A 22,287-nucleotide genomic window follows, 5' to 3' on the forward strand; every position below is an offset into this window, starting at 1 on the left:
CTCACTTCCCCTCCAACAGGCCTCTTGCCTCTTGTCATTGTGAATATGTTGTTCTTAGTCGACACTGCAGGTTAAATAAAGTTTAAAAAAGAAAACAGTTCCCTCAAGGCTTTAGCCAGCAGGCTGCAAGGGAAATGCTTCAATCCGCCTTAATTTTACATTTTATATATAAAGCCTTCACTGTGGTTTATGTGCAAGTACATGGTGAGCACAAATTGAATTTTTCCTGGGAAATATGAGCCCTCGAGCGTACTAGTCGTACTGTTTCCATTGGCCAGGCAGGAAGACAGAACGTGGGTAGCAAAAGCCAAAAGAGAAACAAATGGAGCAAGAAGGGACGAGTAGAGATGTAGGAAAGACAGAGGCAGTGAGACGAAAGGTCGGAGGTGGAGGGGAGAGGGAGAGGAAGGTATAACAACCTGAAACTAGCCAATAAATCTGGAGAGTGTCAGCCAAGAGGCAAACACACAGTGCTCAGGACACACCATTAACTCACTTTCAATTATATGAAAGAATTTTTCCTGTAAAAATCACTTTTGAAAGACTGAATTAAAAAAAAAACAGTTCAGCTTTCTCAAATGTTTAAAAGGCTTTAGCTCTTGATAAGAGCGGAATCAAATATTGTGGAATAAATAAGGATTTGCATTTAAAGTGAGATTATGTAACTTTTGAATGAACTGATAACATTTATCTAAGTCTTAAAAGTTGAATTCATAGGTAATAAAATATATAGAGTATATTTTTTATTTAGGTATATCAGGTTTTGTCACTACAGGTTTGGTCTGGTATGACCAGTAGCTTATGGTGGCTAATGTTAGCTAATGTTTGCAAACTTAACATAGATGCTATCTTACTGATATCAGTGAGAAAGTTTAAGACTTTATCTCTCTTCTGTGTTTTAGCATATGAATAAGAGGACACTCTGCTCATCTCTGCTTGAGGCTATCAGCTCAAAGCTACAGTACCTTAGCCCCTGCTAGCATAACACAAATGGCTGATCTGACCGTCAGTGGTTGCAGTGCATTGTGGGCGATGTAGGCACAAGAAAGAAGCATGCATCAAATTAAAAAGGCGAGGCTGAATTGATGGAGCTTTTGTCAGAAATAGTTAGATGTTAGATAAAATAATAAGTGCGTGCAGTACAGCCTCCCAGAGGAAAACGTTCGTCTGCGTTCTTAGTTTCTCACTGTTTGTGCTCGCCGTGCTAACACACGTCAACATTCACTGCGTGCATACAGGTACTCTGTATCTCAGCGTGTATGAAAAATGGAGCAAACAGGAAAGAGAACATTTCAGTGGAGCACATCACACAGGTCGAGTTTTACCTACCTTGACATTACCCACATGCACACACATCACATATGCGCACACACACATACACACACACACACAGAGCTGAGTCTCCAGGTCACTTTAGTGTGGGTGTGTTTGGTAAATATGCCATCCCTGCCTTCCCAAGTCCAGGGAGAATGTGTAGCTTTCATTGGTCTGATTAAGGGGCGAGGACAAATATGCCGTTAAAGGCGAGGCCCAGTTATACCCCCCAACACACACACACACACACACACACACTGACAACCTCAACACTGTGTAGCCCCAACACAGGTGCTATCCCACATGGGTCTTTCCAAAACACGCGGTGAGTCGGGGCCCGAGACGATAACATTCGTCCGCCTGGTGTGGAAGCTATTTGGTGGCTTTCGTGGGAGGCTTCCATCTGCAAGTGACTTGACGTGCATTGACAGTGAGTCACGCAACAGGGGAGCATCCTCCACGTTCGTGACAAGCATTTCCTGTGTGGTCAGAAAACACGAAGCCTTCACCGTCTCAACGCAAGACTGCGGGCACACATGCGTCACAGGTCAGATTTCCAGTCACCGTGAGCACAACTCCTGAAAGCAGAGATCTCATTTCGTCACAGTTTGACTGCCGTGTCTGACACGCTGGGAGCGAGAGCAGCTGAGTTTGAACTTACAGCTGCTGGATCAGATGAGTGCTGAGACAAATCCCCTTTTATTTTGTAATGTAGTAATATTTAGGTTGCAGATGGGCCTGCGTGTTACTGGAGCATACGGAGGTTTCTGTCTGCTGCAGTGCTCATGTGTAATATCTTCCCTTTGTCTCTATTGTCTCAGCTGTAACATATGGTGAGGAACAGCCCCCACGAACACACTTTCATCATCAGAGTTTTCTATGGAATCTGAATTCCTCTGCTGAGAGCACAAGCATGTGCACGTTCATCCACAGCTCACACACACACACACACACACATACACTCCACTCTGCTATTTATGATCATGTGCCATGTTTCCGTTCTCCCCCTTTCTCCCCACGTGACTCTTCTCCCTCCATGCTTAACCTCTCCTCCCTCTCTTTAACCCTCTCTCTCTCTCTCTCTCTCTCTCTCTCTCTCTCTCTCTCTCGCCTTGTAATCTTAAATAGGTTTCACATGGAGCTGTGGTCAGGCCTTGTTTCTCATGTCACTGCAGACACTTCCTCTTTGCCTTTTTGGAGGATGAAACATTTTATTTCTGGTTGAGAGTCTGGGCTCTGCACCCCTGACGTCGTTTGATTTATAGATTATTGAATTTCCTCTCCGTAAATTGGATGCAGTGCGGCTTCTTTTGCTTTTTTCCACTGAAGGGGATTAGGGCGATGGCGGTGATGCTGTGGTTTGGTCGAGGCAATTTCATGGGTGGGAGTTAATATTTTGTTATTTGCATAAGTGCACCTCTTAGAGCCAGTTTATTTGTGAATGTCATGATTTTCCATGGCATCAAGAGCAGCAATACGCTACTTATCATTTGTCCTGCTTCTGCGCAGTAGAGCTGAAACGATTAGATGATTTATTAATTTGCTGGCCGTCGTGTACCTATTTTGATAATTGATTATTGGTTCAGTTTTCAAGCAAAAATGCAACACATTAGCCAGTTCCAAAGAGCCAAGATTTGCTGTTTTTCCTCTTACATAACAATAAACTGAATATCTTTGAGTTTGGGACAGTTGGTCAGAGAACAAAAAGCCATTTGATAAGACACTTTGTACTTGAAAACGTCAACCGGGGAAACTGTGGCCAAACAATTGATTAATGATATTGTTAGTGCTCAGCTCTGAAGTCTTGCCTGCATGGTGACAAGCTGCATCACCTGATCTGTCACTAAAATTTCAGCAATAATAGTTCCTTACTGAATGTCATTTACCTCCATACAGTAAAATATCTTACTGATTTGACTGATATGTTCAAATTTGCACTTGGATAAAGTTGTGTCCTCTGAGTTTACCTCTGATAAAGCACAAAAATAAGAGAATAAGTTGCTTCTTCTAGCTGTAAATTTCTAATGTGAGAGTGTTTAATTGTTCATCAAACAATTATGCATGTGTTTGCTGAGCATGACTTACGCATGTACATGTGTGTGGTGGTGTGTGTGTGTATGTGAACATGCATTTGTGCCTCGGTGCCGTGTTGCATGTCTTTTTGGTGCACGGTCTGTGTAAGCGTACTGGCCTGTGAACCTTATCTGTGTGGTCCTGCGAGCGCAGCATGTTGCGTATCCACACACGTGTGCAAATGCATGTTCAGTGCATTATGAACTGCACGAGGGCAAGTGCGGCGTGTGCGCGTGGCGGTGCACTGTAGCGCATGTGTGCAGGACTTGTGGAGTGATGGAGGAAAGGTTTTGTGGGAGGCGGGGAGGGGGTGCTGGGGGAGTCGGGGCTCGCTCCTGTAAATGTGGCCGTTTGTGTGTGAGGGGAGGGGGTGAGGCAGGAGGGAGGAGGGGAGTGCTGGATGTAGCCTGCTGTAGACACAAGGGCGGATTGATAGTAAACACACACTCCGGGTCTAGTGGATGTGCTGCCCGTAGCCCGGCTAACAAGCCCTTCATTAAGGCCGTCTGATACACTCACTGAGCGCCTTTGTTGAAGTAGGAAGCGAAAAGTACACCAGACAGATTTGACCTGAGAACGTTGGTATGCGCTGCCAGCAGTTGCAAGCTTTTTTTCACCCCCTCCCTTCAGCCTCTCGCGAAGGGTTTATTTTCGTCGCGCTGAACAGGTTGTCTCATGGCACGCGCCACTTCTCACCTCCTCTGGGGAAATACTGCGGGACAGGAACACAGATTATTTAGCTGTGAACGTGTAGGATGCACGTAAGGATTGGGTTCATGCATCAGTGTGCATGTTTGTGTGTTTGTGGCATGAGCACGAACGTAGAGTTGACTTCAGAGGTGGGATACTAATAATAATTCTGGCACTTTCTATATTTCCCTTTATAACACACCTGTACACAATAAGCTCCTTACTACGTAATGTATCCTCGTATAACAGTTCTTATGATATCTTACAAAAAGTTCTGCACTTTTTCACATTATCTACATCTGTTTTGTTCTTATTTTTTGTGTGTGTTTTTTTGATATTGTGCGTCTCTACTACGCGCTGCCCGTGTTATTCTCACATTTTTTTCTCAACCTCAAAGGGGCTCACGGTTTTTACCGTCACTATTTTGCCCTGACATCTAAGTGTTGATACTCCTGACTTTTTATTCCACTCGTATATTTCTGCTTGCCATGTTCTAGTGCTAAAAAGTGTCGGGTGTGTTTATGTAACCCCCACTTTGCTATGTTCTTATTTATATTCTGTTATTCTTTGCTGTATCTTGTTACCATTCGCTGCTACAGCAGCCTAATTTCCTCTCTGGGCTCGTTAAAGTTTCGTGTTGCCTTATCTTACAAGGACAACAGGACCTCACATACAGCGCTGGACGTGCTGTAGTATATCACTCTACATACATGGTATCGCTTGTGTGCATTCAAGCAGCATGATATAGGGTGTAGTTGTGGCTACAGAGGGAAGTGCAGTGCAGTGACCAATGGAGCATAAAGGCTGCTGTTGTATCCAGGGTTTCATGTTGTGGCACCCTAATGGCTGGGAGCATGGGAGGCTAGCGAGGGCCTGCAGCCCTGAGTGAAATGCCACAACCCCATTAAAATGGCTTCGCTGACCGAAATCCGTCTGTCACTCTACTGGAATTTGAAATTGGATAAATAATAAATGAGTTAATTTATTTGCTTTATTACAGCACTTATTTATAAATTAAGTCACTGATCTGTATGTTATTATAAAAAGTGAAACCATCACCATACACCATACTAGAATATTATGGAAATCATTACTTAAGGGTATTGGGCCAACTTTCTAAGCAACAATTCTGTAGCTTCAAAGGTTTATACATCTATTAATAATCATGGGTTTCTTACATTCTAATGATTTATTAGCAAATATTAGCAAGTAATGGAGGAATCACAAATGTAATCCATCAAGTCTCCAGCTGTAAATGTTAATACTTTGTTAATCAACGGGTTATAGTCCTCATACCGTGTCCAGAAGGAGAGTGGTCGAAGGGGTTTTTCACACCCTGGTTACTCAAAAGTTCCTATTAATGGCTTATTACCGATACATAAAGAAATAATTAGTTATTTATTGACCATTAATAAAGCTGTTCGTTACAAAACAAACAAGGGTTCAGAGTTTATATTAATGGCTTTAACTGAACTTCATATTCAGCAGAGCTGAATGAAGCTGCTGTGGTTTCATATGAATCACTGAGTCGTTATGTTTCCACTCTTTACACTTAAAGAACATTCTAGAAAATGTAGTAAGTAGTTTTGAAGGTGTCCATCTTTCTCCCATTCGCAAGTGAAATGGTTCCATATTTCTCTCCATTCCTTACAACACTTGAGTTGAACCAGGATCCAGGTCTAGACCTGATGAACTACGTGACCCTGCTGGTTTTTTTTCCAGTGTTTTGACTCTTGTCTGTCGTAATCTGCGCTGGATCAACCCCCCCATCTGTTCCAGAACTTCTTCTTCTTCTTCTTCTTCTTGGAAGAAGGAAATAAACTTTTGAACATTTTTTAAGTTGTTCATGGGATTCAGACTTTCTGAATGTCTTCTGCACCAGATCACTTTGATTCTTTTTGGAGAGATGAACTTTTAGTCCACTTAAAGATCAAACAGAGATCTAAATGGCTTTTCCTGTCTGTATTAAATGACCAACAGACAGTGGAGGTCAATGTGACTGCCAGCCTCCAGAGAACATGTCATTATGGTAGTCTGACGCCCTCCCTCTCACCACTGCGTTTGACTCCTACCGACAACGGTTCTCAGTTCTCTCTGGTAGCAGCTACTCAAGACGTGTCTATGTCCTTGCATAGATTTCAGAACATTTAAGAACATTCTGCATGTGAGGTTTGGTTTTCAGAGGGGATTGAGAACCACCAAGGGAAACTTGTCATTAGAGGAATATGTGGAAACAAGGATGTGGTGGGCGCTCCAATTGAGTATCTATCACTTTTCCAGTGACCCATTTAAAAGCTGTGCGGTTTAAGAGGCTCTGCTGACATTTTATGAAGGTGGAATGACTGACACAAGGATTCCGGACATTTCTGCTGGTGGTGGCAGTGGCGTAGGATGGAGCTTAAAGCTTTAAGCTTTGTGCTTCTGCTCAGGACAACATGATTATACTTCATGTACCTACCTATTATACATTACTCTTTATTTTCTCCTCACTGTTTATGTACCTCTGGTACTTGTTTGTAGACCCTGTCTGTCCTCTGTTGTTCTCCCCTGCTTTATTGTCCTTTTTCACATTTGCTGGTGCTGAATGTAAACTGGAAGTTAACTGGATAACTGATAACTGGAAGGTTCAGGTTCATAAAGGAGCACCACGCTCTGAGCCCTTGGCCTCCTCCTGCCCCTGTGGAACTTCTCATTGGCCACCAGTGGAGGACTGATTCATGGCTTAAACATTTCCACAAAACGGACGCACAGGAAACCTTCTGAAACCTCACATGCATAAATTCATCCGAAACAGACTTGAAGATCATCGAGTACGAATTAAACAACAAAATACATTGTCTTTATGCTTAAAAACCATTCCATGCACTGCTCCAAAAATGACAATTTTTCTGATCTATGGTCAAAGTTTGGTCCAGTTTAGACACAAACACCACATGATTAGGGTTAGGAAAAGTCATTATTTGGGTTTAAGTAACTACTTTGTTAAGCTTAGGGAGCCTTTGTCATCGAGGTCAGAAGAAGCCAGCATAACAGGGGCCCTCCATGTCAAAGTCACTAGCGGTCTTTGTGAGTTAAGCATAAACATGTGCTGTTGTTTTTCTTGGGAGGAGAGTTTCAAAGGAACATCAGACCTGATCTGGAAACCCCAGTCCAAAATACAGTAGACCCGAATAGACCCAAATTGGAGAGAACACCAACACTGGTGGTGCCATGGTGTGCTACCAGTTAAAAAGAGCAGCCATACATGCCCCGTCGTCTGCCATGTTGATGACGGACCATGTTATCAAAGCTGATCCTGCCCTGCAGCCTGACGTGACACACTGACCGGAGACCTTTAGTTTAGACGGAATATGATCTGGGTTGAGCCCAGAGGGACCTAGTGGATCTGTGAAGATCTCCGAGTGTCACAGAGACTGTTTGTCTCATCGTCTGCTGAATAAACAGATAGAGGAGAATGAGTCAGTGAACATGTGAGTTAGTCACAGGCATCACTGTTTAACCTGAACCAGTTGCAGTGGAAGAGCTCGCTGCACAAATTGCTGCTTGAAACCGTTTTTGCTTCGTCATCAAAACCTCTCTTTCACCCACTATCAGGCTGACATTTGGGTCATCTCGAGTCAGCAAGTTTTCGCCTGTCTCCAAACTGAGAGGCTCTTGATGATGACTTTTTTTTTTTTTTTTCTTTCATTTGCTTTGCCTTCACGGCTGGCCCGGTGCCACCTCCGCGAACTCTGAGCTCGCCCACATCACCAGAGAGCAGCCACTGCAATGCATCAGCTTAGCCCTCTCCATATATTTAAGTGATTGCTGACATAATTTATGAAGGGAATGAAAAATAAAGTCTGCATTGCAATAAAATTTAGAAAAAAAAGAGAGAGATCTATAATTTATTTGGCCTGCCACAAGTCAGCACTCTTCGCCACCGACCCCCCCGCACACATCTCATTTCTGTGCATTTGCAGTTTTCTCCTTCCTCCCCTTTTTCCCTCTCTGGAGCGCAGGGGGCCCATCTTTGGGGGGTGGTAGGTTGCTTTTTGGGGGGAGTCAGGGGTATCAAGGTGGTGCTGGAGGGGAGTCGGCGCTTGACTTTTGGCTCCGGTCTAGGAATGCCTTCACGTTTACAAACAAACTGGCTCTTTCGCTCGCCCTGTTTGCCTTTGTGGCTTTATTTTTATTTTTTTTCAAGGCCTGTACGGGCAAACACACAGCGGGAAACACTGGCTTGTTGATCGCCTTCACAGACCAGCTCATAAACCCGGCGAGCATGAATGTGGAGGCCTGTGTGTGTGTGTGTCGCTTGTGTACTTCAGAGTGGCTCCGGACATTTCCCCCCCTCCCCTTTTTTTAATAAACCCGAGGGGTGTTGTGGAAGTAAACAACCAAATAATTATTAACTGTTGAATCATGAGATCGAGGCACAAGCGGGCTAACGTGTCCCGTAAGTCAAGTTTCAGCGTAAATAAGAAATTACAGTTTGATTGTGCTGCAGAGTTTGTCTGTTCCTGTTTATGGATGTTGCTTGGAAACAACACTAAATCACATTGTTCAACATGTGGCATGTCTCTCGCTCTCTCTCACTGGCTCCTCTCCTGGCTCGCTCGCCCTCACTCCGTTTGTAAACAGGGAACCGGGATACATGGCCTCATTGTTTTGCATCATTATTGCTGACAGGCCCAAATGACTTGAATGATGGGAAACCCTCATACAAAATTAACCCGGCCCCGTGTGTTTACCCTGCCTAAATCATGTTGCTCATTGGCTTGAAACAGAAGAAGGGGGAAAATAGGCCTCACATCCTGACATCTGCAAAGCACCTGTCCTGAGCTGTGCATGCTAGCTGGGCCGGAGCGCGTTCAAACAGCTATCTCCCCTCATTTCACTCCCCAGCCTTGAAAAACGCCATGACTGCCATGTGTTTTATCAGTTGACAACCTCGGCTGTGTTTTTTCCTGTCTCCAACAAGTCTGTGTATTGTATGTGTTTCAGATGATGTCGCGTTCTGTTGATGTTTTCACTCAGATGTGGTGATTTCAAATCTTGACTTTAAATCTTGTGCATTTTAACATTTGGAAACTGATCGAAATCAATATTTTGGCAAATATTGAATGATGAACCTGATATCTTGCATTTTCAAATGTGACTTTTTACTTTTATCTGCATCTACTTTTGATGTGTGAAAAATCATGACTGACAGCTGTTTTAATGGATGCCCTCCATTGGAAGGACTGAGTACTAGCAACTAGCTACATAGAAAAAACAGTTTGCTTTTCGACAGTTTCCAAAAAAAACTGAGGTATTCTTTACTGTTTGCTCACCTTCAGCTGATGGAAACTAAATTCCTTCACTCTGGTTTTACTTCTTTTTATTATTACTTCTTAATGCTTTGCACTGTTAGGCGCTAACACTGATAGCGTAGCCATAACCTACTCACCACTTCTGCATCACATACAACTAATAAAGGCTAACATTACCAATCAAAAACCATTTTTTACATAAATTTACATCTTTTTTCTGTGCAGTGTTAGCAGACATAGGCAAATAAAGCCTGGCAATGCATGCACGCTAACATTTGCGTGCTAGCTACATAAGCTAGCAACTGCTGTTATACTCGTGCTCCTCTCACGGCCACCCTATTTCTCCTGAAATGATCATGACAGAATGTTAAATGTGCATTCTTGCACAAGCAGAAAACTTAAGAAAATCGTGGACTTGTGGTGGAAGCATGAAGAACTGTGTTAGAGCTGTAATACGTTCGCTAGCTTAGCTTGGAATTAGCTGGCAAACATTAGCCAGACTGCTTGTCATGTTCTGTCTGCTAAAGCAATAAAACAATAGCTAGTTCAAGCAGATCCCTTTCATAGGATGAGAGAAGAGAGAATAATAGAAATAAGAGCTCTTCATTTGTTGTATGGAAATCCTTCCTCATCTATAATTTTTCATATATTAGGAAACTGTCATGTCTTTTTGCTTATTTAAACAACAAATTGCTGGGTTTTTATTCAACTGTCGTTATCGTTTCAGACACAAGAGATAATTTACTAATTAGCTAGATACCCAATTAAAAAGTTGGAAAAAGTCAATAATGACAGCTTCAAGCACATGCTTACAGCACTTTAATGTAAATGCACAGTTCCTCAGTCAGATGGCTCTTTTGTTGGCAGGTAGCAAATATTTACACAATAACACAAAGCGGCAGCAAACATACATGATCGTTGTTCTCGTGCTCGCCGTGCATGTGAATACTCTGTATCGCATTGCATGTCACACAGTGCCAGTGCAGCTGTGGAGGGAAGGGCAGTGGCTAGCGGCGCTTCGGTCCACTGAACGATTTCAGTGCACCCACATCGCTCTACATATATTCCTCAGCTCTGCTGCGTCACATGACTGCCTGTCCCACTAACCTCCCAGCAGACGTTATCAGTGGTTGTACAGGCGAATAGTTTCCTGCGCGGCTGTTGTCGGAGGGAGTTGTGTAAGCTGCCCTGGCTCGGAACAAAGCCGGGCTTCTAGAAAGGGAGGAGGGTGGCACTGCTGGGAAAGGTGCCTGGCCTTCATCAGCCATCGCCACCAATTCGGAAGTGAGTCACCCCTCTGCAGAATCCCTCCCAAAGGTCACCCGTACCGACTGCAGCACTCCTCCATGTCAACTATTACATAATTCTATCAGTGCTGTAGTAAAGACGCTGCGGGAGGAGTGCTGTATATACACTTTAGACGTGGCAGATCAGATATATCATCTGGATGCAGAAATAATCCTATTAGTTAAATTAAATCTTAAAGGGCAGAACCAGGAAAGCACATATTTTATGTTACATTGCAGATTTTTTTAAGGTAAATACTTAGTCTTTAGCTGTTATTTATTTTTTCATTAGACTCCCTTGTTAGTTTGTGAGTTAACTCATGTTCCAATAACTCGCGGCTCTTTGGCTCCCTAACACATCCAATTAGATTATTAGATATATTTTTGTCTCCAGGGCCTAAATTTCCACTTATTCTTTTCCAAAATGAATAAGAGCTCTTGTGACTCTGCCAGCTCCTTGCAACTGCTCAACATACTATTTAAGGGATTATATGAGGATGTTTATATTTAAGAGTCACATAAACTCTTGTTGCACCTGAAAATGTGTACATGTACATTGACTTTTCCGGAGAATCAGTTAATCCTCCTGCAGGTGATTTTGAATTTCTTAAACAAAACCCTTCCTCACTTTAGCTGCAGTATTAGCAGTAACTCAAACTGAATGCATGCAAAAGCTCCTTCAACTTAAAATGATTTAACTTTCTATGCAGGATCACATGCTGACTTGTTTGCAGTGCAGAGGACTTGGAGGACGGATCTCTTTTCTGGCTGGGGAGATTTTATACAGTTTGATTTGTGTATGTCCTGCTTGTTTGTCCCCCTGTGCTGCAGTGCTCTGGATGTCTGCAGGATAAATGCATTCCCCTCACTCAGAGAAATAAAGTACTTTTCAATTACCATATTGCTCAACAGTGTGTCGCTGAAGTCGATCAGCCTGTGCTCACATGATCCGGTGGCGCTCTGCCTGACAGCTGAATATCTGTGTCTGTTTCCTGTCCCAGATAACAGCAGTATGCAGAGAGGCTGCCCTCCTGGCCCTGCAAGAGGACATCAAAGCCGCGCACGTCGAGGCCAGACACTTTGAAAGTGCCCTGAACGCTGTGAAGCCCCGGATCCCCGACTCTCTCATCCAGTCGTATATCAGCTATCAGCAGCAGCACAGCGGCCTGTGCTTCTTCTGACCACGCCGCTACGGGCAAAGTCGAAACGAAGCTACTTCTTTCCTTGTAATTTTCACATTATTTGAAAGGTTTTTCGGCTGCCCTCGGCCTGCAGGAGACTTCACTAACATGTGATGAGACATTGACACAAACAACCACCAGCTGAATTTAAATGATTCTCCTTTGTAGCTGCTGTGCCAAGTTATGCAGCTGTTGTTCAAGTTTCTGTCTCATAACTAAGAGAAAAAATAAATGCGGTGCTGCTTTGCTACTAGCAGCCATCACACCGAACAGGCTGCTTAGTCGCCCAAAATCCTTTTTTTCTACTGTATGATAATGTATTAAATGCATTATTTATATATTCATTTCCTTTGGTTGCCTTGTCTTTCTTAACAGCAAACAAACATTACAGGAAAAGGGAAAGTCACACATAAGATAATAAACACCGGTGATGTTTAAAAGAGGTCTAGTCCTGACTTTGCAGCAGATTTAGTCTGATTTAAAAAGTGTGTAAAATACACAAATTATGTCAGAATAATTCCCATCTTTGTTTTTGTTTTTCTCTTCTTCAGGTGTTAAACTTTGGTTTGCAGGGATCAGGATTTGACTGGATTTTCAGACTTCCCATGAACTGGTCTGCTTTAGCTCAGCTTTCGCCCACTGTTAATCCAAAGAGAATCTGCCTTTTCTGCATCTCTTCAGTGCCACTTTGTTTCCTTTGTGAGTTTAAATATTTGTGGCTCTTCAGAAACGCGTGCTCCCTGCAGGATTTTGAATACCTGCACAGTCAAATCACAGGGTTTTGTTTAATGTTTCACAAAGACAGAAAAGTGTGGAGGCCCATATTTGACAAGAATGCAAAGAATCCTGTTTGGATCCAACGTTTTCTGATTATACTGACAGTGGAGAGCGTGAGCCCTCTAATCAGAATGTTACATTTGTCCCCTTACACTAACATCTATGGAATTAGATAGTGGAACTAGACTTTGATCCGAGACCCCCTTCAAGGACCCCTAATGGTTCCTAAACCCCTGATTTTGGGGAACCGCTGCTGCATATCCGCGGGGAGAAAAACAGCCACGGCTGCTACATTCATCACATCCATCCATGGAAAATCAGCTAATTGCTGTAATCGTGAGATTTCCGTCCGCACTTCCGACCACTAAGAGCAGGGATCCAGGCGGCCATCTGTCGGTCTACCAGGATTTGCTTTATCACCAAGAAGCTGAATTTGAACATCCAGCCTGAAAAGTTGAGCGTGCTGCGCCACGCAGCCGCTCGATCACTCCGTAACTCCAGCGGGCTTTTTCCGTGGTCTTTTTTCAGCTTTTGCTGACCCGAAATGCCACTGGAGGTCATTCATCTATTGATTTTTCCATTTGAATAGGATAAATTGACTTTGTATTGAACTTCCTTTTCTCATGGATCCGGATGTAGCGCATCCGCGACACCAATCAAACCAGACAGTCAGGAACAGAGAGGAGGGGGGAGGCAGGAGCGAGGGGGGGAGTCTTTCCCCTGGCTGCAGGGCTGCTTTTTTCTTAAGGTGGTCCTGCACTCAATCTCCCCCCTCGTCCAAAAATCGACTATTAAACTTCAAATGATGGGAAAACGTCCGTATCAGAGAGTCCTGCAGGCTCATCGCGACACATTTGATGTCCTCTGATGACATGCGTAAATACGTAATGGGAACATTCCAGAGAGGAGAGGAGACATCCTGTTGATGTTTTCTCCCTGAGTGTCTGTAAAATCACGCAGTTGTCTGTGCAGACAGCGGTTTCCAAAGTGCGGTTCCAGCTCCAGCGGGGGTCGTTTAACAGAATCCAGGTTAAGGTTGATTATGATTAAAGACTGGAACATAAAAGTGACAAATACATGAGCTGTTACTTAAGATGCTTCATCCTGTTCAGAACCCTTCTTAATTCATTGGAGGATAATCTCAGATTTCATCATTTCATTTTAGTCATGTCAGATTACTTAACATGTAAAAAAAAGTCTCAGAAACCCCGAAACACATTTAACAGCGTCCATTTCTCATCCCAAAGCTTCAGCAGTGATCAAATGTTTTAGTTTATGAAAGTAGTTGTTTAGTTTTTAAGTTTTACTTCTATCTTTCTTTTCATTACAGCTGAAGTTGCTAAGACTGTAATAGCAATAGTGATCAACAAAATACCAAAATGCCCTTTTTGGCTGTTATTGGTGTATTAGTAGAAGTGCTTTTAATGCTTCTAATATTTTCTATATTAAAGGAACCAGCGTCGTATTTCAGTTTATAATTCAGAAGCAGAGTAAATAAAAACGCTTCAAATGAGATTAAATGTGTAAAATGTTCTTTTACTTGTCTTTTTAGTGTGTGTGTGTCTCAGGCTCGTGTACCAAAAATGACACATCAGCAAGAATATAAATAAATGGCGCGTTTATTACATCACTATTAGTCACATTAACCTTATTCACACCATTATTCATAACCCGCAAGAACGGAAACTCGACGTTTTTTTCTTCCCTGGGCCCCCTCGTCGAGCCAACGCGAAATAAAAAGCCGTTCCACCTTAACTGGTGCGCACATCTCTATCGCCCGGCCTTCCACATCTGCCCAATGAATCAGGAGCGGATGCGATGTATCCTTTTTCAGTGGAGTGAATGGCCAATGGGAGTTGGCTTGTCGAGCAAACACTGAGCCCTGCGCTCCCATTCATTCAGTGCTGAACAGGCCCGCAGAGCCGGAGAGAGCGCACCGCCGCCTGCGAGCCGACGACGCTTTCCGCGAGCGCAGATTCCCCGCAACAATAAGTACCAACCAGAAGCCAAACTCGACCCTGCGCACGCGCCCGAAGAGGAGAAAGTCTGGGATTTAAGCTCGCTCGCGTTTCATTTCATTTCTCCGATTTTTTTTTATTTCACTACAACTCCTGCGGGACTTCTATGACTGAGTTGTCTTTGCCGAAAGATCGGCCTCCAAGTGCGCAGCAGTTGTCCGGGTGCCTTCCCTCCCTCATCCATCCAGAGCTCCACCGTGGATTTACTTTGTTTTATCCTGGGACGAATACACGCGTGACCCGTGCTGAACTTCAGTAAAACCGACCGAGAAAAGGGAATAACGCAAAGGGATACACTCGCACTTGGATTAACTGGCAGGCTCTGAATGTTATGCATTAGATCTTATAGCCTGCGCTTGGACATTGCCCCTTCCCCTCGGATGGAGTTTTTGTAGGCTGTTTGGTTGATGGATTCGACGTTATGGATGGTTGCATATAGGTACGTATCTCGCCTTCTGCTTTACACTTGCTTTACGCGCATTATCGCGCTCGTACGGCGTTTATGATGGGATAGTAGCGAGCCAGTACGCGCCGCTGTAGCGGCAGAAATGTTTTGTTGCACGGCTGCACAAAGCCTCAGACTTTCCGTGTCGTTTTCTGCGTGTTTGACGCGGAAAAAAAATCCGCCCGCAGCGCGTTGAACTCGTCGCGATCAGGCCAGTTGATGCAGTTGATGGATTTCCATGTCCGCGTCCTTCCGTGGCTCCGCTGTAACAAACACCCTTCCCCCCACGGCGGTTGTTTTCATTCATAAGTTTTTCCCCGTCTATTCGGATGCGCCCTGTAATGTCTCTTCATCTCCGGCTCTGTGTGTTTTAGGATCCTGCTTTTCTTACTGCGCACGACACCTTTCCTTTCGAGCGCGCTCTGCGCTGATAATCCTGTTTGTGGTGCGCCCTCTGACGCGCAGAGGATTAAATATAATAACAGTTTGTTTGTTTGCAAAGCGCAAAAGAGGCTGAATCGATCAGTTTGGCTTAGGCTGCAGCGTTTCTCCCCGTGAGGGTCGAGATGCGTTCACGGGGCAGCCAGGCTTCAAGTGTTTGGAGACTTGGCCTCGTGCAGGTCGGCGTTGCTCCATAACATCCACGAAGGCTCAAACACAAATTCCTGATGGTGTTTATAGCATGTACACGACTATTAGACAAACGATTTGCTTCAGATAAACTTGATTCGTGTCCTGCTGCAGCGCGAGGTGAAGTTTTAATCCGACAAACTTTCAAGCGCTCCGTTGGTTTTTCAACGAAAGTCTGTATTTTGTCGGAACTTGGTCTGACCTTTAGTTTTTTTTTCTACTTTTGTCCCCATTTCCCTGAAATCCTTTTTGGTGTAGTAATAGAATACTAAGTGAGGCAGCTCATTTAGTTCCCTTGGATCGCGTCCTCATTTGGTCGCCGCGGTGCATTTAAATGTTAACTAGTCATACAAATGTAAATGAGGAGGGGAAGTATTTGTAGGGCCTACTGAAGTTTACATGTGTGCGTATTGGGGAGGAAGGTACAAAAAGTCTTGTTAATGGTCAACTTTTTCCCCCGGGTTGCCTCACTTGGCGGAATCAGAAGTGACATATTGTCACGTTGACATGATGAAAACACTGAGTCCGAGTTAACTTTAAACACACCATCCAAAATGAAAACACACACACGGGGTATTTCAGTCTAAACGCTAATAAATGTCTAAACCTGCCCTTTTTGCTGCTGCAGAATAATCATGTTGTTGTTCTGGAGTAATAATACTGATGCGATCCTGACTGGGTCTGACTCGGTCTTCGTTCTGAAGTGACCCGGGGATCATGTTAACCCGTCTTCCATCAGGACACTGTCTGTTTGCCAGTTATGCCATGTTTTGGCTCACTCTGACGATGTCCCCTCCCTCCCTGCCTCTCCTTTGTCTCTCCCCGGCCTCTCTTCCCCCTCTGGCAGGTTTTCCGATGCATGCCAAGTCCACGGTGAATGTCGGAAGTGGTGATCCCCCCAGATGGAGCTCCAAAGTCAACATGGCCCCGGCGGTTCATTAGTGGTGATCCAGCAGCCTTCCCTAGAGAGCCGCCAGAGGTCGGATTACGAGCGGGAGCTCCAGCATGCCGCCATTCTCTCCCTGGACCAAATCAAGGCCATCCGCTCCAACAACGAGTATACCGAGGGGCCCTCAGTGGTACGGAGGCCCCCTGCGCCCCGCATGGCCCCCAGGCCCCAGGACAAGCAGGAGAGGACTCACGAGGTCATCCTCGTCAATGTGAACAACAATTATGAGCACCGGCCGTCGGGCCACCACCATCACGTCGGGGGCGGCGTGGTGGTCGTGGCTGGGGGACAGCAGTACGGCGGGTCCCGGGCGCCCGGGCTCAGCCGCTCCACTAGCACAGGAAGTGCCGCCAGCTCAGGGAGCAACAGCAGTGCCTCTTCTGAGCAGGGACTCTTGGCACGCTCGCCCCCCACCAGGCCTGGCATGAGCTTACAGCACCACCACAGAGCGGAGCGGCCTGTTAGGACTCAGCCCAAGCCCAAGGCCCTTTCGCAGCCCCAGCAGGGACCTCACTTCCACCAGCCTCCACTAGAGGCTCCACTCAAGCCCCAGGGCAAAGGGAAATCAGACTTTTCTGGCTCTGGCAACGGGGTGGTGGCTGCTGCCGGGCACCAGTTCATCTGTGAGCGCTGCGGGAAGTGCAAGTGCAGCGACTGCACGGCTCCCAGGAGCCTGCCTTCGTGTCTGGCGTGCAACGGCCAGTGCCTCTGCTCGGCCGAGAGCGCGCTGGAGCACGGCACGTGCATGTGCCTGGTTAAAGGCATCTTCTACCACTGCTCCAACGACGATGAGGGGGACTCGTGCGCTGACCACCCCTGCTCGCTGTCACGTTCCCACTGCTGCTCTCGTTTCCTGTGCATGGGATTAATGTCGGTACTCTTCCCCTGTCTGCTATGCTACCCGCCTGTCAAGGGGTGTCTGAAGGCGTGCCAGGGCTGCTACGACCGGGTGAACAGGCCCGGCTGTCGCTGCAAGAACTCCAACACTGTCTATTGCAAACTGGAGAGCTGGGCCCCACAGACCCAGGAAAAACCTTCCTGATCGCCCCTGTGTGTTTGTGATTGTGTGTGCGCGGGAGACTCTTGATGTGGATCTTATGATGACAATGATAATGATGATAGTCACAAATTAATGTTTAGCAAACATTCTAAGCACCTCCCACCCGCCTCCCCTCCTCGCTGCGGAACCCTAAGGAGCTAAGCAAAGGAGTAACGAAAACCACTCGATTATTTTTATTTTTTATTTTCTCTGGATCAGGACCATGTTTTTACAGACCAGTGTTTGCCTTAACTGTTTCTATGTCTATCCTCAGCTCCTCATTAACACTATTTTTTTATATATATGAGAAAGTTTTTCTTCCGTTTTAGGTAGGCAGTTTCCTCTGGGTGTGTGCGCCCGGGGGGAGCTGCCTCTCACCAAATCTGTGAAGGACGATCTACTATAGGGCGATTATGTAGCTGTTACCTGGTATTCATAGCAAGCAGGTATGTTTGAATTTATTGGTTGCTGCCACACTAAAACCGTGGTTCCTATGCTCATGTTGCATTAATGAAAGCACATCCATCTCATAGTATTTTTTTTCCTCTCTCCACTCGGATATGTTTCTCTCCTTCCACCCATCTGAACTCTTCATACACATTCTGTGGCATTCTCCCATGTTTTTTTTGTTTTGTTTTGTTTTTTTTTTCTTTATTTTGTGTAAATTGTATGCTCAAAAATCCATAAGAGGAATTCTGGCTATTTTTTAAAAGAAAAAATGTCTGTTAAAACATTTTTTTGTTGTAAAAAATATTTATTATGTGAAGCTCTATTATTTTATGATATTTATTGCAAGAGACAGTCTTAAATTTACTCATGTCTGAATATAACAAAATATCAAATACTTACTGAAAAATTAAAGGGTGGCACAAAAGAAAACTATGTTAACTTTAATGCAGAAAATATATTAATTAATGAAAAAATAGCACTGTCTGGTGTCTTGATTGAGGTGTTGAGAAACAGAAAGCGGCCCGAGGAGTGAAAGATGTGTCTGATGGCTGATTTGAAGGGAATGTGGGTCAGTTTCATGAGTTTGAATCCTTTGGTGAACAGCAAATCACTGTTTTCTGTGTGTGTATGCATGCATGTGTGTGTGTGTATGCATGCATGTGTGTGTGTGTATGCATGCATGTGTGTGTGTGTGTGTGTGTGTGTGCGTGTTCACGCTGGGTGTGGAATTCCTGGTGAAAATTTTCTGCAGTGAGCAGAAACAGCTTGTAGCTCCGAATGCGACTGTTTACATTCTTGGGGGGCTTCTTTGCTGCGATTCTCCTCGGTAACCTTGAAAGCTAAACAATACAGGTCGTTGACACGATTAGCCCCAAAGCTGCTAGCATCAACACGGCCTCCACGTTTCCATGAGTTATGCTCACAGGAAGTAGGTCTCCTTCTTAACCCCCCCGCTCCTCTCCCGAGCCAGCAAGTCACCACTAAACTATGCGCTGTAGTTTACTCCCTGGGCTTTAACGCCGCCAGATCAGGATGTTCCCAAACTCCCAAATGGTCTCCATATTGCACAGCCTGACAGTGTGTGCCTTGAGAAATGAGAGCGACCATTACGAGTAGCCGGGGCCACCTGTTCAAAGATAATAAACCGGGGCTATCAATGCTGGGCTTTTATGGCGTGGTTCCTGCGCTAAAGGCAACGACAGGGGCAAATCCAGCCCCCACCACGACCCACACTCCCCCATTTGGCTGCTTCTTTTTTGTCAGTGAATTTATCACTTGGGAAGTCCGCTGACCCGCCCCCTCTGACACCCACTCCCCCCCCTTCGCGTCCGGGCCCCCAGGGGATGAGATCATCACTTTGAAAGTTGGTTGGTCAGCCAGGAATGCCAACAGTTGGGGAAACACAAACTGTGACCAGGAATTTTTCCAGGACAAAGGAAAAAATATACTGTGGCTTAGGTTTTTAAAACTGCGGCATTGGCAAGACAACGCCACGACCGTGGCGGTAATCGGCTGCATGTGACGGCGGTGCCCTCAGGTGCTGCGTGCATCTGTGCATTCAGGAAGATGAAGCTCTTGAGTTCACGTAAACCCACAGTAAAAGCTGCAGGCTTCCCAGCTAACGGTAAACACGAGCACAAAGGAAGCGTCCTGCTGCTTTTGTCATTTAGCTGACCAGGCTTTCGCTCAGACTCACTAGCACGTCGTCTTAGTCCAGTTCATCAGCAGTTTGCATTAAGTGAACCGTCCCTCCTGTACTTAATGTGCTTTTCTTTCCCCGTTTTCGTGGAATGTACCTTTTGTCGCCCTGAATAGTAAAGAGTGGATTAGCGATTTGTCAATTTCCTGTTACCTTTCAGAGCTGCAATTCGAGCCCCATTTGCTCCTGGCTCCTGGATGATAGCAAACAATAGGAGGCCTTTTTTCAGGTTTCACTATAGTTCCCCTGTACGGATGAGGGGGGGTGGAGGAGATCTAGACTGTATTCAGAAGGCGGTGAACAGGAAGACATTGTTTACTTGATATTTTCCAGCCTAAGCCAAATAAGGAAACAGATCCTACTCCCACCATTTCCAGAACTTGGCTCTGCTAAGTCCTTAACGTGTCTCTTAAATCTCTGATCTAATCGGCGGAGGTGTCTAAAATAACATTTTCAGGCCCGTGAATAGTTTCTTTCACTTTTCAGTCACCCTGCCACGTGAACTGCTCTGTAGCTGCGTCACATGTTACTCATCACTGGACTCCAGCTCCACTGTGACAGAAGTGAAACCTGAGTCAGTATTAAGTAATTCAATGGTATAAATGGTCACAAGCCGACCCTCCTCCTCCTCCTCTTTGCACTTGTTTCGGAGTAAATTTAGCTGCTCCACACACCCACGTAATGCTATTTGGAGTTGTCAGGCTTGGCAGGTCGCTTGCTGCAGCTTTGGGTTTTTTGGGGCCATACAAGTGCAAACACACATGACTACCAAGTGAGTCATGGTGGAACCTCCAACCCACACATCCTACCGGGGCAGTCCTTTTCTTAGCCAGGGCACTGCTGCCGGCACTGCCGCGATGGAGCAGGATACTCTATAAACAGTCATCCTCCTCCACAGCGTTCATCACCAGAAGTCCTGCCTCAGCTTTCCTCCGCCTCCTCATCTGGTTTTCATTATTTCCCCTCATGGCATATAAATAGAAATTAGCAATCAGGGGAAACGTGGGGGTGGTGGATTTTGGAGAGGAAGGCGGCTTTTTTGGACTTCAGCGCGATGACCAAAGTTTATGGAAGTTATCTCCTCAGATATTTTGGACGATCTCGTTGTGCTGGAGCGACATGTGAGAGTTGATGCGTTTAGAAACCGCTCCAACATCCACACTCGGCCTCCGCAGAATTAAAGTGACATTCAAAGAAATATTAGGTAGCTGTAAAACATAGAGTACAAGACCTGAAAAAGTCGCTGCTGTAATTCACTTTGCACAAAATACCAGAAAAATACAGTATACTGCTGGTGCCGGGTGGAAACCTCGTGTGTCTAAAATGTAAACATCTTCGTAAATAAGAAAAGCAGCCTTGTGTTCGCCTCGACCACCGTGCGTCTCAGGGTTTATATAACAGGTTTTGAAGGGGTTTGGCCTGGAGAATTTTCTCAACCCACAGAGGAACATGTAATCCTTCAATTTAACTTAAAACATGAAAATCCCCCCCAACTTGGAGACATTTTTCACCTAACAGAGATGATATTCTAAAGATAGCTTTTGGCTCGAAGGGTGGTGCAGGACTGGCTTATACAGAAAGCAGATCTGGAAAATCTTGTGGAAGATTAGATCCTTCCTTACAAATACAAAATAACTTAACTGCACCAAAACTCTTCACTCTCGTCTATTCAAAGGGTTCGTTTTTTTATTTTATTTTATTTTTTGGCGCTCACTGCATTGCAATGAGAATTTTTACAGCTAACAAGGTAAGCAACGCATCGTTTAGCGGCCTCCTTCCTCCTCCGGAGCCATAAAGAGCCTGCAGGGACGACCCAGTGTTTTATCAGGTGTCGAGGGCTATTCAAGATGGAGGTGTTTCACTGGGGCTTGAGCCTCTTGAGCATTTGCTCCTGGGCGCACACACCCACCCACCCACCCACAGGAACTTTCACACCCCACCTCCTAACCTGCTATGTGCATGCAGCGTCACCAGCTATCTGATACCACATTCTTCCCCGAGCCTCCTTCCTGTCTCTTGCCTTTGTCTGCCATTTTATGGACAAAGGCCAGTTGGAGGGGATGATGATGATGATGAGGAGGAGGAGGAGGAGGAGGCCAAGGATCAATACAATACACGACCCTTGGCAATCATTCAGTCGGCTCCTTTTGTAATTAACGAACAGGCGCTATTTAGGCTTCAGATGAGATTTGCCCCTGATCAATGGCTCCTATTTCATCAGCGCGATTGACTCATCAGTATTCAACGTGTCACTTCCTCCCTGCAAAGTTAGCGCAGAACCCTTTGCCAGCCCTCACGGGCCCCAAACAGACTAGCTTGTGATTTCGTATTCCGCTTGCTAATTAAATCAGCGGGGTGTTTGTCTCAGTGCTGCTCATAGTGGAGACTGTTGCTGGAAACAGCCAGCTGTCAAGAGTCGTTAGATCTGATCCCTGAAAACGC

At 45.2% G+C, this 22,287-nt stretch overlaps 2 protein-coding genes across 2 annotated transcripts in view; both read left to right on the top strand.

The window, feature by feature from the left end:
* spata5 (spermatogenesis associated 5) overlaps window positions 1–12,158 on the top strand; it is a 108,167-nt gene extending 96,009 nt beyond the window's left edge. Inside the window, exon 17 of the mRNA XM_041944059.1 lies at window positions 11,659–12,158. Coding sequence (XP_041799993.1) covers window positions 11,659–11,838 — 180 coding nt within the window. The 3' untranslated portion in view covers window positions 11,839–12,158. The remainder of the gene's footprint in view (window positions 1–11,658) is intronic.
* A 2,240-nt stretch (window positions 12,159–14,398) lies between these two features.
* spry1 (sprouty homolog 1, antagonist of FGF signaling (Drosophila)) lies at window positions 14,399–18,613 on the top strand. Its single transcript, XM_041944072.1, has 2 exons — window positions 14,399–15,072; window positions 16,556–18,613. The coding sequence occupies exon 2, from the start codon at window positions 16,611–16,613 to the stop codon at window positions 17,697–17,699; it is 1,089 nt and encodes a 362-aa protein (XP_041800006.1). The 5' UTR covers window positions 14,399–15,072; window positions 16,556–16,610; the 3' UTR covers window positions 17,700–18,613.
* The last annotated feature ends 3,674 nt before the right edge of the window (window positions 18,614–22,287 follow it).

Source organism: Chelmon rostratus, chromosome 9, assembly GCF_017976325.1.
Source record: "Chelmon rostratus isolate fCheRos1 chromosome 9, fCheRos1.pri, whole genome shotgun sequence".
NCBI classification, from domain to species: domain Eukaryota; kingdom Metazoa; phylum Chordata; class Actinopteri; order Chaetodontiformes; family Chaetodontidae; genus Chelmon; species Chelmon rostratus.